Source organism: Triturus cristatus, chromosome 2_1 (genome assembly GCF_964204655.1).
Source record: "Triturus cristatus chromosome 2_1, aTriCri1.1, whole genome shotgun sequence".
NCBI lineage: Eukaryota > Metazoa > Chordata > Amphibia > Caudata > Salamandridae > Triturus > Triturus cristatus.
In genome coordinates, this window is record NC_140581.1 from 78712129 (window position 1) to 78726594 (window position 14466).

Genomic DNA, 14466 nt, shown 5'->3' on the forward strand with positions numbered 1-14466 from the left:
TGGTGTCCTGAAGGGTGAGGATGGTGTGACCCATGGCATAATCCCCAGTGATCATTATTTCCTTGGGGTCTATCCTGGTATACCTCATAAGAAAAGCTGGAGAGGGGAAGCTTGGGAACTCTCTGAACTTCAGACACAAGAAAAGAAAGCCACTGACAGCTCACAATAAACTTCATCAGAGCAGAACCTACAATCATACTGCCTCACTGTCTGGCAAAAACAGAAACAGACAAGAATAACATAAACGCATTCTAATGTGATCAGTGGTGAAAGAAGATCACCCCTTCTAAACCTAACCTGTAAATTATAGACTGGGAGAAGATAGCAGAACATATGTTGAGAGAGGCTTGTTCCTTCCTCTGCTAAACAAAAGACAAAGAACATATAAAATAAAAATGTAGAATTAGAGGTAAAAGTAGCATCACGGAGAGCCAACAGATGGAAAAAAGAAACAGAAAAGCATATACACTGCAGAATACTAAAACAAGTCATACTTAAAGAAAGGTTTATGAAGATTTTAGCATGGAGGATAGCAAAGCATTGTGTTAGTGAACTAACAATAAAATGCATGATTTTTCCAGTGAAATGTTTCACTTTTTTATCATGTGAATTGTAATACATAATTTGCATTTATTTTCCTACATAGTTGTGCATAGTATTTTATGGAGATGGCATCACCAGAATGTGCCTCCATTCTGATACATAGCTGCAATATTAATATGACAAACTAAAATATTTTTTCGACTATTAATTGTCCTATCTCTTATATTCTTTTTTGTTTACGTCTGGCTTGAGTAAAATGATGTAACATTTAGGAAAGAATATACAGACAAGCAGTCCAGCACTTGAAGCCAAGATAGCAAAGATCTCCACAGACACCATGTATCTTCCTTTGGTGCTGAGGTAGGCTGGAATGAAGGAGACCCAGACACTGCAGAACACCAACATGCTGAATGTGATAAGCTTGGCCTCGTTGAATCTATCAGGTAGGTTCCTGGCAAGGAAAGACACAATGAAGCTCATAAAAGCCAATAGGGCCATGTAACCAATGACAGTATAGAAAGCAGTAACAGACCCCTGAGCACATTGAAGGATCATCTTTCCCATTTCAAACTGTGTGTCCATGTCTGGGTGAGGTGGAGAGGTAAGCAGCCATGTGAGACAAATTACTACTTCACCCATTGTTGACAAGAGGACCATAGAGGCAGACACCCGATTTCCCAACCATCTGCTTAACGTGCTTCCAGGCTTGATAGCTTTAAAGGCAATGACAACAGTCATGGTTTTCACTAATACACATGACACAGCAACAGTAAAAATTATTCCGAATGCAGCCTGTTGGACCAGACAGGTCAATGGTGCAGGGCGTCCAATGAACAAGAGGGAGCAGAGGAAGGCCAATATCAAGGAGACAAGGAGGGTGTAGCTAATATTTCGGTTATTAGCTTTCACTATTGGTGTGTCCCGGTGTCTAATAAAAATTCCCAACACTCCAGCTGTGATTAAGGAGCAAGCAATGGATATGGAGACCAAACTCACACCAAGACTATCACTGTAGGAAAGATAAACCACATGCTTCTGTATGCACCCAGTCTTCATGTGATTGGGCCACTGGTCATCGGGACATTTTAGGCAGTTTTCCATGTCTAAAAGCAAAAAAAGAGTATGTTGTCATATGTAATAGAAATGTTAATAACACATATCTCAATGCCACTGTCTGCTCATTAAATTGATGTGTTACTAAAAGGCAGGGTAATGTATAAAGAAAACAGATGGTAATATCTCTAAGAAGCCCCAAAGCCTGTTACTGAGTGCATTGTAGGCTGTTAGAAATTGGGTTTCTGGTTGCCGGAGTAAGAATGAACCACAAACCAGGGTGGGTTAAGTCAGTACACAACTTAAATATTACCTGTGCTCCTCAGCTCTTAGCTCGGCATAGAGCAGTCAGGCTAATCTGAAGATGCAATGTGTAGAGTATTTGTGGAAGACAACAAACAGTAACACAATGAAAACAACATAAAAAGACTCCATATAGGTTTAGAAAAATAGATTATGATTTTATAAGTAAAACAAGACCAAACCAATAAGTAAAAGTCAAGATTTGAATTTTTAAAGATTAAATTCCGTTCTAGCGCTTAGAAGTGAATAGCTCTTTAAGGGATTATCTGGTCATGCTGGACCAGGACAAGGTCAAGAGTTCAGGTCACCAGCAATGGAGCGCAGGCCAGCTACATGACCCACACAGGGCCCAAAGAGCAAAGGTACCTTAGTCCTTGTCACAAAGATGAGATACAGGATGCATCGATCGATGCGCCAATGTCACTCCCACAGTTGAAGAGATGCTTTGATTTTCTCCACATGGTGATGGTGATGCGTTGGTTTCTGAAGATGCGTTGATTCAAAACCAATGCACAGGTTTTTCCAAACATTTGCAGTGGGGATGCTTTGATTGTCCTTCAGTGGTGATGCAGTGGATGCTGTGCTGCATCGGTAGCCAATGCACTGGGTTTCTCCGCGCTTGTCAAAGAGATGTGTCAATCATCCTTTGGTGGTGGTAGGGATGCAGCGGTCGATACAGCGGTTCTGGTGGCGCTACTCAAGCCCCGATGCGCCGATTCTACTCCTGCAACAATGGTTGATGCGCCAGATCAGCTCCAAGCAAACAAGAGATGGGTCCATATTTGTGGTGCAAGTGCCTGGGTCCACTTCCAGTGCACCAGACACAAAAGCAGGGGTAGAGTCTTTGACAGCCCTGAGTCTCAAGCAGAAGTAGGCAAGCCAACAAGTCATTGAAGATCACTTTGGTTGCAAAGAAAGTCCAGCTCTCTCTCAGCAGGGTCAGCGATCAGCAGGCAGCAGGGCTGCACAGCAGAAAAGCAGGGCTTCCTGATCAGCTGTCACCCAGAATGTCAGTCCTTGCAGCAGCATGGCAGTTCTTCTGACAGAGATTAGGTACAGGTCCAGAGGGTGTCAGAGACCCAGTACGTATATCCAGCTGTGCTATTGAAGTCGAGGTGACTTCAAAGAAGGGTCTTTGAAATGCACATAAGTTCTTTCTTCCCAGCCCTGGCTCCAGACTATCTGAAGGAGGTAATCTGCCTTTTGTGTGGGGGATAGGACACTGCCTATTGAGGTGCAAGTGTCAGCTCCTCCCTACCATCCTGCCCAGGATGAGCCATCAGAATGCACATGGGCACTCAGACACACCTAATCTTCCTGGGTTTGTGACAGTCTACAGGGAATGCACAAAGTGATGCTGTCACCCATCCCAGATGTGTATTTGAGACAGAGTGCAGGCACACAGAACAATAGGAGCAGAAAAATGGCCTCTTTCTAAAAGTGCCATTTCTAAAAAAGTAATGTTAAATCCAACTTAACCAGCAAAAAGGATATATCATTACCTTTCCAAACATATGAATCATGACAGAGCTACTCCTTTCTAATCAGGAATTACAACTTAAAAGTGTACTAAGGAATTCCTAATGTTAAACTATGAGCGGAGCAGGCATCACAGTAGTGGAAAAGGAATCTATGTGTTTTTCACTTTTTCACTACCAGGACTCGCAAAGCCTAAAACTACATGTCCTACCTTTTACTTACACAGCACCCTGTTCTATGGGCTACCTAGAGCCTAGAGCCTACTGTGGGAGTGACTTGTATGTAAATAAAGGGGAGTTTAAGGCTTGGCAAAGGGTTTTAAATGCCAAGTTGAAGTGGAAGTAACAAAGCCCACACAGGCTCTGTAGTGGCAGGCCTGAGACATGTTTAAGTGGCAAAAAGAATTAGAAAAAAGAGGAGGTAAACAAGCAAAAGGTTCGGTTAAAACCACCAGGCTGATTAGTTTAACATTTCTGCATAAGAAAAGGTTACTGTTGAAGATTTGAATGAAATATAAAGAATGACTTGTAACTGATAGTTCATATGTACAAAATAGACCTATTGGGTAAACCCTGCATACCTTCCAACAAAAGTAATATTTGAAGTTTGCATACAAACTTTATGAAAACATTTCTTAGTTTGGAGTCTGATTAAGAAATGTTATGGCCGGCTTATGTGCTCAAAGGGCTATGTTTGATTCATAAATCCACATGCTAATCCAATGAATCTACAGTGATCACATTTTCAAAGCTGAAATAAGACTTATATGTGCATTTTTGGCTTACAAAAACTCAAGTATGTTGTAGGTGGTTGCATTTTGCAGGTTGTTTCCCCACATGGAAATGGATGTAAAACTAATAACGCCCAAAGGCCAGCATAAGACTCCTTTCAGTGTTAAAAAAATGGAGGGCAACAGCCACATTTTTCATCTGTATGCAGGAGAAAGGTATATCTCCGCATAAAGCGTATGCTTCCTTTGGGAAAAAATAAAAAGTTTAATGCAAAATGCACAAGGTAAAAGGTTAACAGCTAAGCATACATTTCTAATTTACTCATACAGATATTCTACAGCGTGTCTATTCTGAAGGGCTAAATTCTAATCTGGGGTTGAACGACTAGCAAACAAGAGTGGATTTCTTGTTTTTTAAAGCTTTACTTTGTGACTCACACCCTTAAAGATCAAGTAACTGACCCAGTATATGAGTACCTTTCTCATCAGCTTAATTCAACCCACTTAAAGCTCAAATCAATGTTTTAAATTAAAGTTCATCAGCCATAGAATTAAACATCTTATGATGGTTAAGAAAATGTCTGAGTCTGGATCTTTATGTCTCACAATTCACATGTGCACTTGTAGAAAGAATTATTTTCCATATTTATATATATAACAACAGGAACTAAAGCATTGCCTCAGAGTGCCACAGTTTCTCCAAAGAGCAGGCAACTCTCATGGACTGCCTCCTAGTGTGCTCTTCCTTGGGGAGAGTCCTCTGCAGCCATGGAGTATCACGTACAAGCTCTCTGGACCACCTGAACACCTCATGTAGATTCTAACTACAGTTCTGTGGATTACCATGGGTTTAGCTGTAGAAAACAAACACACATACACACACATAAACACACATATTTTACCATCCTTATGGAGACCATGGGCGACCCGGTTTGCATCACTTTTGCACCGCTCAATGTGATGCAAGAGTGACGCAAACCTTAAGTCATATTTTTGAAGCCACGCAAAGCCACTTTGTGTGGCTCCAAAAACATGGAGTACCACAACGTAGAGCAAATTGCTGTACTGCGTTACTCTGCCCTGGGTAGGAATTGCATGGGTAACTCCTATTGATTTTCACACACTCCTAGATTTACAAGACCAAAAGATACCCCTTCCCAGGGAGGAAATAATAAGGATAATTATGTTTATTTCTCCTTGTTTTGCAGCACACATAGAAAGAGGAAAAAGCCTCTCAGGATTGTTTTTGTGCAGGGAGGTGCCCCTTCCTGTCTAAAACAGTCCTTCCTACAACACAGGCCCCCTTGCACAATGGTGCAAGGGGGCCTGTGTTGGCGATAGGCAGCCCATTGTGCATCAGCCTAGCGAAAAGGACAGGAATGCACTATGGGGCTCATTAGGATGGTGGGCGGAGGCACAACCGCCATGCTGGCAGTGGTGGAAAATGCCCTTTTCCGCACTCCATCGGTGGTCATTGCGACCGCCGTATTATGATGGGCATTGATAGCCCTTTTCCCGTCCGCTGCAGTGCTTGTGGTTCCGCCAGAAATCTTTGTCCGCACCGGTAGCGGATAGAGCCAATAGAGATGGACCGCCATGCGGAATGTGGTGAAGACCGCTGGTCATATCACGATGCCTCAAACAGCCCATCACTCCGTAGAAGAAAATCCAGCCAATCGGGGATGGCGGTGGCAATACTGCGGATAGCTCCATGTGTTCATGACCGCTGGATAAATGGAGGTCTTTGGCCTTTCCGCAGGAAATTCGACCGCCGCGGACGGATGTTCAGCTTTTCCGCAGGTGAATGCTGGAATCCGACCCCCACGGTAGGGTGTTTCAGACAGGGCATTCTAATCCAACCACCGGTTTTGCAGCGGTACCTGCGGGCGGTTTATTTCCGCTACCACGGCGGTCGGGAGTTTTTTCCGACCACTATCCTAATCACCCCCATAGTTGGATTGGATAAATATGATGCATTCCTGCTCTTTCCTTGTGATGTAGGGCGACGCATCAAGGTAAAGGGGGGCACAACATGTGCCCCCCTGCATGCACCCCCATGCACAGAGAAGTTTTCTCATGACCACCCTTTTCATGGTGAAAGGCACACAATTGATGGACGGAATGCAGAACAAATCAAACATTCACCCCAAGTCAAGAAATCTGGGTTAAATCCATCATTCGTTTGCTCACCATGCCACCCCAGTTTAGACCTGGCCATATGCAAATCAGTCTTGACCCTGTGCCTCATGGGAACAGTCCAGCCCGAACTGCCAAGCCAGGTCCTTCCTGGACCGGAAACAGGTATCCTAGGACCAGTTTCGGGGTTTCACCCCTCTTCAGCCAGGATAGCTTGATTCCAGTGGCACAGTGAGCCCGGGACTCACGTCTGGGCATACCTGGCGCATTTAGATCGAGAAAGCAAAAGACACACACAATTGATGGACGGAATGCAGAACAAATCAAAACATTCACCCCCAGTCAAGAAATCTGGGTTAAATCCATCATTCGTTTGCTCACCATGCCACCCCAGTTTAGACCTGGCCATATGCAAATCAGTCTTGACCCTGTGCCTCATGGGAACAGTCCAGCCCGAACTGCCAAGCCAGGTCCTCCCTGGACCAGAAACAGGCATCCTAGGACCAGTTTTGGGGTTTCACCCCTCTTCAGCCAGGATAGCTTGATTCCAGTGGCACAGTGAGCCCGGGACTCACGTCTGGGCATACCCGGCGCATTTAGGGCGAGAAAGCAAAAGACACACAATTGATGGACGGAATGCAGAACAAATCAAAACATTCACCCCCAGTCAAGAAATCTGGGTTAAATCCATAATTCTTTTGCTCACTATGCCACCCCAGTTTAGACCTGGCCATATGCAAATCAGTCTTGACCCTGTGCCTCATTGGAACAGTCCAGCCCGAACTGCCAAGCCAGGTCCTCCCTGGACTGGAAACAAGCATCCTAGGACCGGTTTCGGGGTTTCACCCCTCTTCATCCAGGAGAGCTTGATTCCAGTGGCACAGTGAGCTCGGGACCCACGTCTGGGCATACCCGGCGTAATTAGGGCAAGAAAGCAAAAGACACACAATTGATGGACGGAATGCAGAACAAATCAAAACATTCACCACCAGTCAAGAAATCTGGGTTAAATCCATCATTATTTTGATCACCATGCCACCCCAGTTTAGACCTGGCCATATGCAAATCAGTCTTGCCCTGTGCCTCATGGGAACAGTCCAGCCTGAACTGCCAAGCCAGGTCCTCCCTGGACCGGAAACAAGCATCCTAGGACCGGTTTCGGGGTTTCACCCCTCTTCAGCCAGGATAGCTTGATTCCAGTGGCACAGTGAGCCCGGGACCCACGTCTGGGCATACCCGGCGCACTTAGGGCAAGAAAGCAAAAGACACTCACAATTGATGGACGGAATGCAGAACAAATCATAACATTCACCCCCAGTCAAGAAATCTGGGTTAAATCCATCATTCTTTTGCTCACCATGCCACCCCCAGTTTAGACTGGCCATATGCAAATCAGTCTTGACCCTGTGCCTCATGGGAACAGTCCAGCCCGAACTGCCAAGCCAGGTCCTTCCTGGACTGGAATCAAGCATCCCATGGCTTACCTCCATGAAAAGGAGGACAGTGAGGAAATTTGTAATATGCTCGGTGGTGCTGCTGCAGCACCACCAGCATTTTACTTCCTCAGACCGCTACACCACCACCACGGGATCAAGGATCCTGGTGGTAGCAGCAGTCCAATGGTGGTCCAACCGCCATACTTGTAATATGGTATGTGGACCGCAAGTGTGGCAGTCCACGCACTTCCACCATGGGTTAGGCTGTCACATGGATCCCCAAACTCATAATGGGGCCCTAAATCTTACCCCTCTGTACTCCAATGCTTTCACTACTGTTGCAAATACTGGAGTTAGAATAACACACTTTTCCTACTATTTTGTTTTTGAGTGGGAATGATAAATGTAAGCCCTCCAAATTCCTACATATTTATTTGGTTTTATATTTTCATAATATTTTTGTAACTTTTTTTTGGTAAGTTTTTGTTTTGGTAATGCATTTAATGTTTTGTATTTGAATTGTTATTATGTTTATGTTTCCTTTGTGTGTGTGTGTGTGTGTGTGTGTGCATGTATATATACACACACACACACGCCAGAAGAATAAACATAGTAACAATTCAATAACAAAACAAAAAATGTGCTGTTTCTAGGACTGCATTTGAAGAATTAAACAAAAAATGCAATGTAATGTAAAATATATATGTTTTATGGTGTATAGATAAAATACACACATATGTATGTGTGTTTATATGAGTATGAATTTCCATATAGCACTAAATATTTGTGAGATTTATGTAATTAACATTATGTTGATGGCATATCTAAAAATATTCAAGACTTACTACTATAAGCTAGTTATAAATTTCAAAACATTATTTTTGCACGTCTGTTTCCTTTGTGTGTGTGTGTGTGTGTGTGTGTGTGTGTGTGCATGTATATATACACACACACACACACCAGAAGAATAAACATAGTAACAATTCAATAACAAAACAAAAAATGTGCTGTTTCTAGGACTGCATTTGAAGAATTAAACAAAAAATGCAATGTAATGTAAAATATATATGTTTTATGGTGTATAGATAAAATACACACATATGTATGTGTGTTTATATGAGTATGAATTTCCATATAGCACTAAATATTTGTGAGATTTATGTAATTAACATTATGTTGATGGCATATCTAAAAATATTCAAGACTTACTACTATAAGCTAGTTATAAATTTCAAAACATTATTTTTGCACGTCTTTGTGCAAAATTAGTGTGAAATGACATTTTGTTCAATATTTTTGTATGTGCCATTTTGTGTTAATGTTAATGTTAATTGCATTTGTAGAGCGCAACTGTTACCCGAAGGTGTCCTGGCGCTAAGTGACGACCTACTGGGGAATCAAGCATTTAGGGTATTGAGCAACCTAAGTTATGAAAAGTCAAGTTTTTAGGGCCTTCCTAAAGGCCATTAGGTTGGTCATGCATCTCAGATGTATTGGGAGGGCATTCCAAGCCTTAGCTGCATTGGCTACGAAGCTTCTGCCTCCCCAGTTGGCTTTTTTCACCAAAGGCATCACTACCAATTTAGCATCTGATGACCGAAGTGTTCTTTTTGGTGAGTACCAGCGGAAATGTTGTTTTAAAAAGTCTGGTCCCGTTCCCTGAAGAGCTCTAAAGACCAGACATAGAGCATTGAACTGGGTGCGCTTCCTAACCGGCAGCCAATTAATTTTTTTTAATCACGGCTGTAACCGATACATACTTGGGAGTGCCCGTAAGGAGTCTGGCTGCTGCATTCTGCAGAATTTGTAGTTTGTTTATTGATCCTTCGAGAAGCTTGAGGTAAAGATTGTTACAATGGTCCAGTCTGGACATTATTAACACAGTGTCAATCGTTTGTTGTGCTTCTTTAGGTAGTAGTGGCATTATTTTTTTGCAGGATCTGAGAATATACGATGTGGTTGATGCCACGGTGTTCACCTGGTCCTTGAAAATGAGAGGCATATCAACAAGGGCTTTATCTCTGCTTTTTTGGCTTTAAAAGCCAAAAAAGCAGAGATAAAACTAGCACCCTATCAACAACAGGGTGCTAACATGCAAATTTGCATGTTAGCACCCTTTTACTCTACGCTTCCCCTTGCATCTCTAATGAGATGCAAAGTGGGCGTTCCAGAGTAAAATAATAGGAGAAATGTCGCTAAGCGACATTTCCCCTATTATCAAGAATATCGCTAACCCTGTTAGAGACAAAAAAAGCAGCGCTAACTGCGGTTAACGCTGCTTTTTTACGTCTGGTAAGCCATGGACTTAGCCATGATATCCTATGGAAGGTGGATATCATGGCTAAGTTTGTGAGTCCCTATCAACAAGCTAACGTGAGATTATCGCTGGGTTTCCAGTGATAATCTCACATTAGCCACTTAGCGTGAGGATTTTTATCGCTATTGAGATAAGCTTTGCTAATAGCACGCTATCTCAGCGATAAAAATCGACGCTAGCCGGCGATAATTATCCTAGCGCTAAGTGCGCTTAGCAATAATGATCGTCGGTTGTTGTTGATATGCCCCTGAGTGTGTCATCAATTCACACTCCCAAGTTCTTCATATTTCTAGTCGGGGTGGGCAGCGTACCTAAGGAGTTTGGCCAACAGTCTGGGGTCTTGAAAATAAGATTGTTGCCGAAAAGCACAACCACTATTTTGCCGGAGTTTAGTTTTAGGCAATTGTGTGTCATCCATGGCCCCACCACGTTCACACAGTCCTGCAACCTGGATGCAGTGTCCTGTAACAACTCAGGTCATATTGCCACCACGATTTGGATGTCATCTGCGTAGGATGTTAAAATTAAACCAAAGGATTCAATTAGAGGGGCAATGAGGACACATAAATGTTAAAGAGCGTCAGACTTAATTAAGACCCCTGTGGAACTCCACTGGGTAAAGAGAATGCTTCTGCCTCAAATTTGTCCAGGTTGACCATTTGAGTTCTGTCTGATAGAAAGGATTCAAGTAATTTTCGGGCCATGCCCTTAACTCCTATCTCCTCTAATCGGTCCACCAGCAAGGCGTCATGGACCGTATCAAATGCCGCTGAGAGGTCCAGCATGATCAGAGCGGCCCTACCTCCTTCGTCAAGAATGGTCCTAATTTCTTCTGTGGACTTGATAAGCGCCATTTCCGTGCTGTGACCCTCTCTAAATCCATATTGAGTAGGGTTCAGCGCCTGAGATAGTTTTAGAAACTGGTTGTGTTGGTCGTTCATGTTTCTCTCTATAATTTTTGCTGGGAAAGATAGTCTGGGAATGGGTCAAAAATTATTCGGATCTTTGGCATCTAGACTGGGTTTCTTCAGTAGGGGCAGTATGGAAGCCTGTTTCCAGTCTCTCGGGAAGTATCCTTTAAGGTACATTAAGTTGAAGATAGATGTCAGTTTATATGCCACTGTCTCCGCTGCTAATTTTACTGTGTCTATCGGGCAAGGGTCGTGCGGAGAACCTGACTTCACTTTGATGAGGAGAATGTAGGAATCCAATTCTGTGAGAGGGGTAAAGCTGTCCAATTTAAGTGTGTCTTTCTATTTGTGGAGTCAGTGAAAGTTAGGAAGATGGCATTAACCTTATCAAAAAAGAATGTGTCTATTTTGTTGCATAGCTCTTGACTCTCTGGAATAGAAGGGGAGTTAGGGTGGGCTAGGGTATTAACTGTTATGCAAAGCTGTTTGGGCGAGTTTTTAGCAGCCTGGATTTTATTAGTAAAATACTTTTTGTTGGGTATTTTGTAGCAGCTGTTTGTAATGAGCAAAGCTCAATTTGCATTCCTTTGTATCCTCATCGTTGTATTCCTTCCTCCAGTTTCTTTCCAGGTGCTTGCAGAATAGTTTTTGGTCCAAAAGCTCCTGTGAGTACCATGGCGAGGAAGGCCATTGCCTATGGAGGCGAACCCGTTTTTTGGGAGCTAGCTTGTTCCCTGCCTCTTTTAACCACTTTGTGTAGAATGTAGTTGCTTCGTTCTGATCTCTAGGAAGCAAGGTGTCAGTCGAGATTAACAGTTTATGCAAATCCTCTGCTTCTATCTTTTTCCATGCTCTTTTTTCAAGATACTTTTTGGAAGGGTTGGCACCAGAGTGTTCGGGCGTGCTGAGCTTAAATAGTCCTGCAATATGATCAGACCATGTTAGAGGGTGAACACTTGTGAATGATAACTGTGGGTTGTTGGAAAAGATACCATCTAGAGTGTGACCTGCCTGGTGAGTTGATCCGGTTACCAGATGTTCTAAACTTCCGGCCTTCATCAGATCTAGAAGATTGGCAGTGTTAGGGTCAGAGACTAACTCAAGATGGAAGTTATAGTCACCTAGTATTGTGTAGGAGGTAGTGTTTAGTCCAATTTCTAATATGTTGGCTACTTGAGTTACAAATCGTCTTCTCGGGCCAGGGGGCCAATGAAAAAGGGTGCCTCTAAAGGAGTCATGATGTGTGAGATAGAAACAGAACTCTAGTGCTTCACATTCATCATCATTGACTAGTGGGTTAAAAGATGACGTGATAGAGTTATGATGTATAAACGCTAATCCACCCCCTTTCCTCTGTGACCTGTTCAGCGTATAGCAGAGATAGTCAGGCGGTGTAGCTTTCACCAGGTCTGGACCGGAAGCATCGTCCATCCAGGTTTCTGTAACAAATGCAATGTTTATCTCCTCATCCTCCATGAAGGAGGCACATTCAATGTAATGCTTGACCAGGGACCTAGCATTGAGGAGGACACAGTTCCAAGAAGTGCTGGAGGCGTCTTTTCCTGTCCTTTATAGGCTGGGGTACTATATTTTGTAAACAATATTTTTGACAAGATATTTGTGTAACATGATAGCATTGATTTTGATATTGTGTCAGTGATCTCAGAGTGATCAGCTGCCTCAAGCTCAACTCGGAGAAGACAGAGGTCCTCATCCTTGGACCCTCCTCCACTGCCTGGGACAACACCTGGTGGCTTTCTGCCTTGGAAACCCACCCACTCCATCAGACCACACACAAAACCTCGGCTTCATTCTAGACTCCCCACTCACCATGACCCGCCAGATCAACGCCTTTGCCTCCACCTGCTTCTACTCCCTCCACACCGTCCATAAGGCCTTCATGTGGATTCCCTCCAAATGCAGAAAGACCGTTACTCATACATTCATAACCAGCAGACTGGACTACGGTAACGCCCTCTATGCCGAAATCTACAAAACCCTGCTACATAAGCTCCAAACCATCCAGAACACCGCAGCCAGACTTGTCCTCGGAACCACACGACACAAGCACATGACCCAGCACCTATGAGACCTCCACTGGCTCCCCATCGAGAAGAGAGTAACCTTCAAGCTACTCCCCTACACGTACAAATCCCTCCACGTCATCGGACCCAAATACCTCAACAAAAGAGTCTCCTTCCACGTACCCAAAAGGAACCTCCGCTCTGCCAACCTCGCCGTGGCAGAGACCCCACACATCCGCAGAAGCAGAGAAGGTAGAAGAGCCTTCTCCTAAGTCTCAGCAAAGACCTGGAATGAGCTCCCAGTCAACATAAGACGCTCCCCCACTCTGCACACCTTCAGGAAGAGCCTCAAGACCTGGCTCTTCGACTGATCTGGAGCTTCCGACACCCCAGGGCCTTGAGACCCTCATGGGTGAGTAGCATGCTTTATAAACCCCTGATTGATTGATTGATTGATTGATTGATTGATTGATTGATTGACAATTCATTCTGTCAATTCACTGTATCAATGGCTTACATTATTGCAAGTAACAATTGTATGTTCTGCTAGACAATATTATATGTATTGGTGTACAGTACAAATTTTGAAAGGGATCATTACATTTTGCACTTAAGGACAATTAGGCATATTGATTTAAATTGTTGAAAAACATACAGGGTGTGTTATTTAATATTGTGCCAGTTACAAGGTCCCATCCTTACAACATACGCTGGTTTCTATATCCTAGACTCACCCAAACAAACTTACTGTTGTAAAATTTGGGAGATCATATTTAATATACACTTGGTACATATAATTGCTCTCTATATAGGGTTCAAAAGCTCATTTGGGAAAGGGATATATGTTGACCTAAAAAGAGACAACACAACAGCAATTAAGGCAAGAAGCATACTCCTGCTGCATTTAGCAAAAGTGATTGATCTACTGTGTACTATCTTCAGTCACAACCACTTGGGACATCAAGATATACTAAATCATAGGAAAAGCTTTCTTCTTAAGTAAAAGACTGCTGTAATCAGTCCCACCTAACAAATATTACCAGAACAAGAACTCATCACCTTACAAACCTATTCTGTCATCAAATGCCATTTCTCTTTTCCCCACTTTGTATACTATTAAGTTTCAGCATCTCTTCTAAGAGCTCAACAGCCTCAACACCTTTTAGAGCTCATAGTCTCTGCCTTATGAACTCCTTGCTTCCACCCCTTTAAGAAATTAAAGATCTCTCTTCATGCATCTACCAGTTGTCCATCTTTTTTAAGGTTACCAGGTGAAACTGTGTCACTAATGACACACTGTCCCAGAATTCTTGCAGTTTAAACAAATAGATTTCCTTGGTGAAATTCCAAACAGCAGTTACCACAATGCATTAAATAGCACACCAAGCCCCTGTCTTTAGAATTTCTCCTTGTGGCCATCTTACCTCAGCATAGATTTACAATAATTATACAAGGAGGCAGCACATACCTTGCCTCTTCCAAACTTCCTGTAATAGTTGAAATACTCTGCTTTCCATTTATAATTCACAAAGTT

General features: G+C 43.1%; 1 protein-coding gene across 1 annotated transcript in view; it reads right to left on the reverse strand.

Moving 5' to 3' along the window:
* Window positions 1–756: 756 nt before the first annotated feature.
* LOC146863778 (vomeronasal type-2 receptor 26-like) overlaps window positions 757–14466 on the reverse strand; it is a 78529-nt gene continuing 64819 nt past the window's right edge. Inside the window, exon 3 of the mRNA XM_085640678.1 lies at window positions 757–1646. Within this exon, the coding sequence (XP_085496804.1) occupies window positions 757–1646 (890 nt within the window). The remainder of the gene's footprint in view (window positions 1647–14466) is intronic.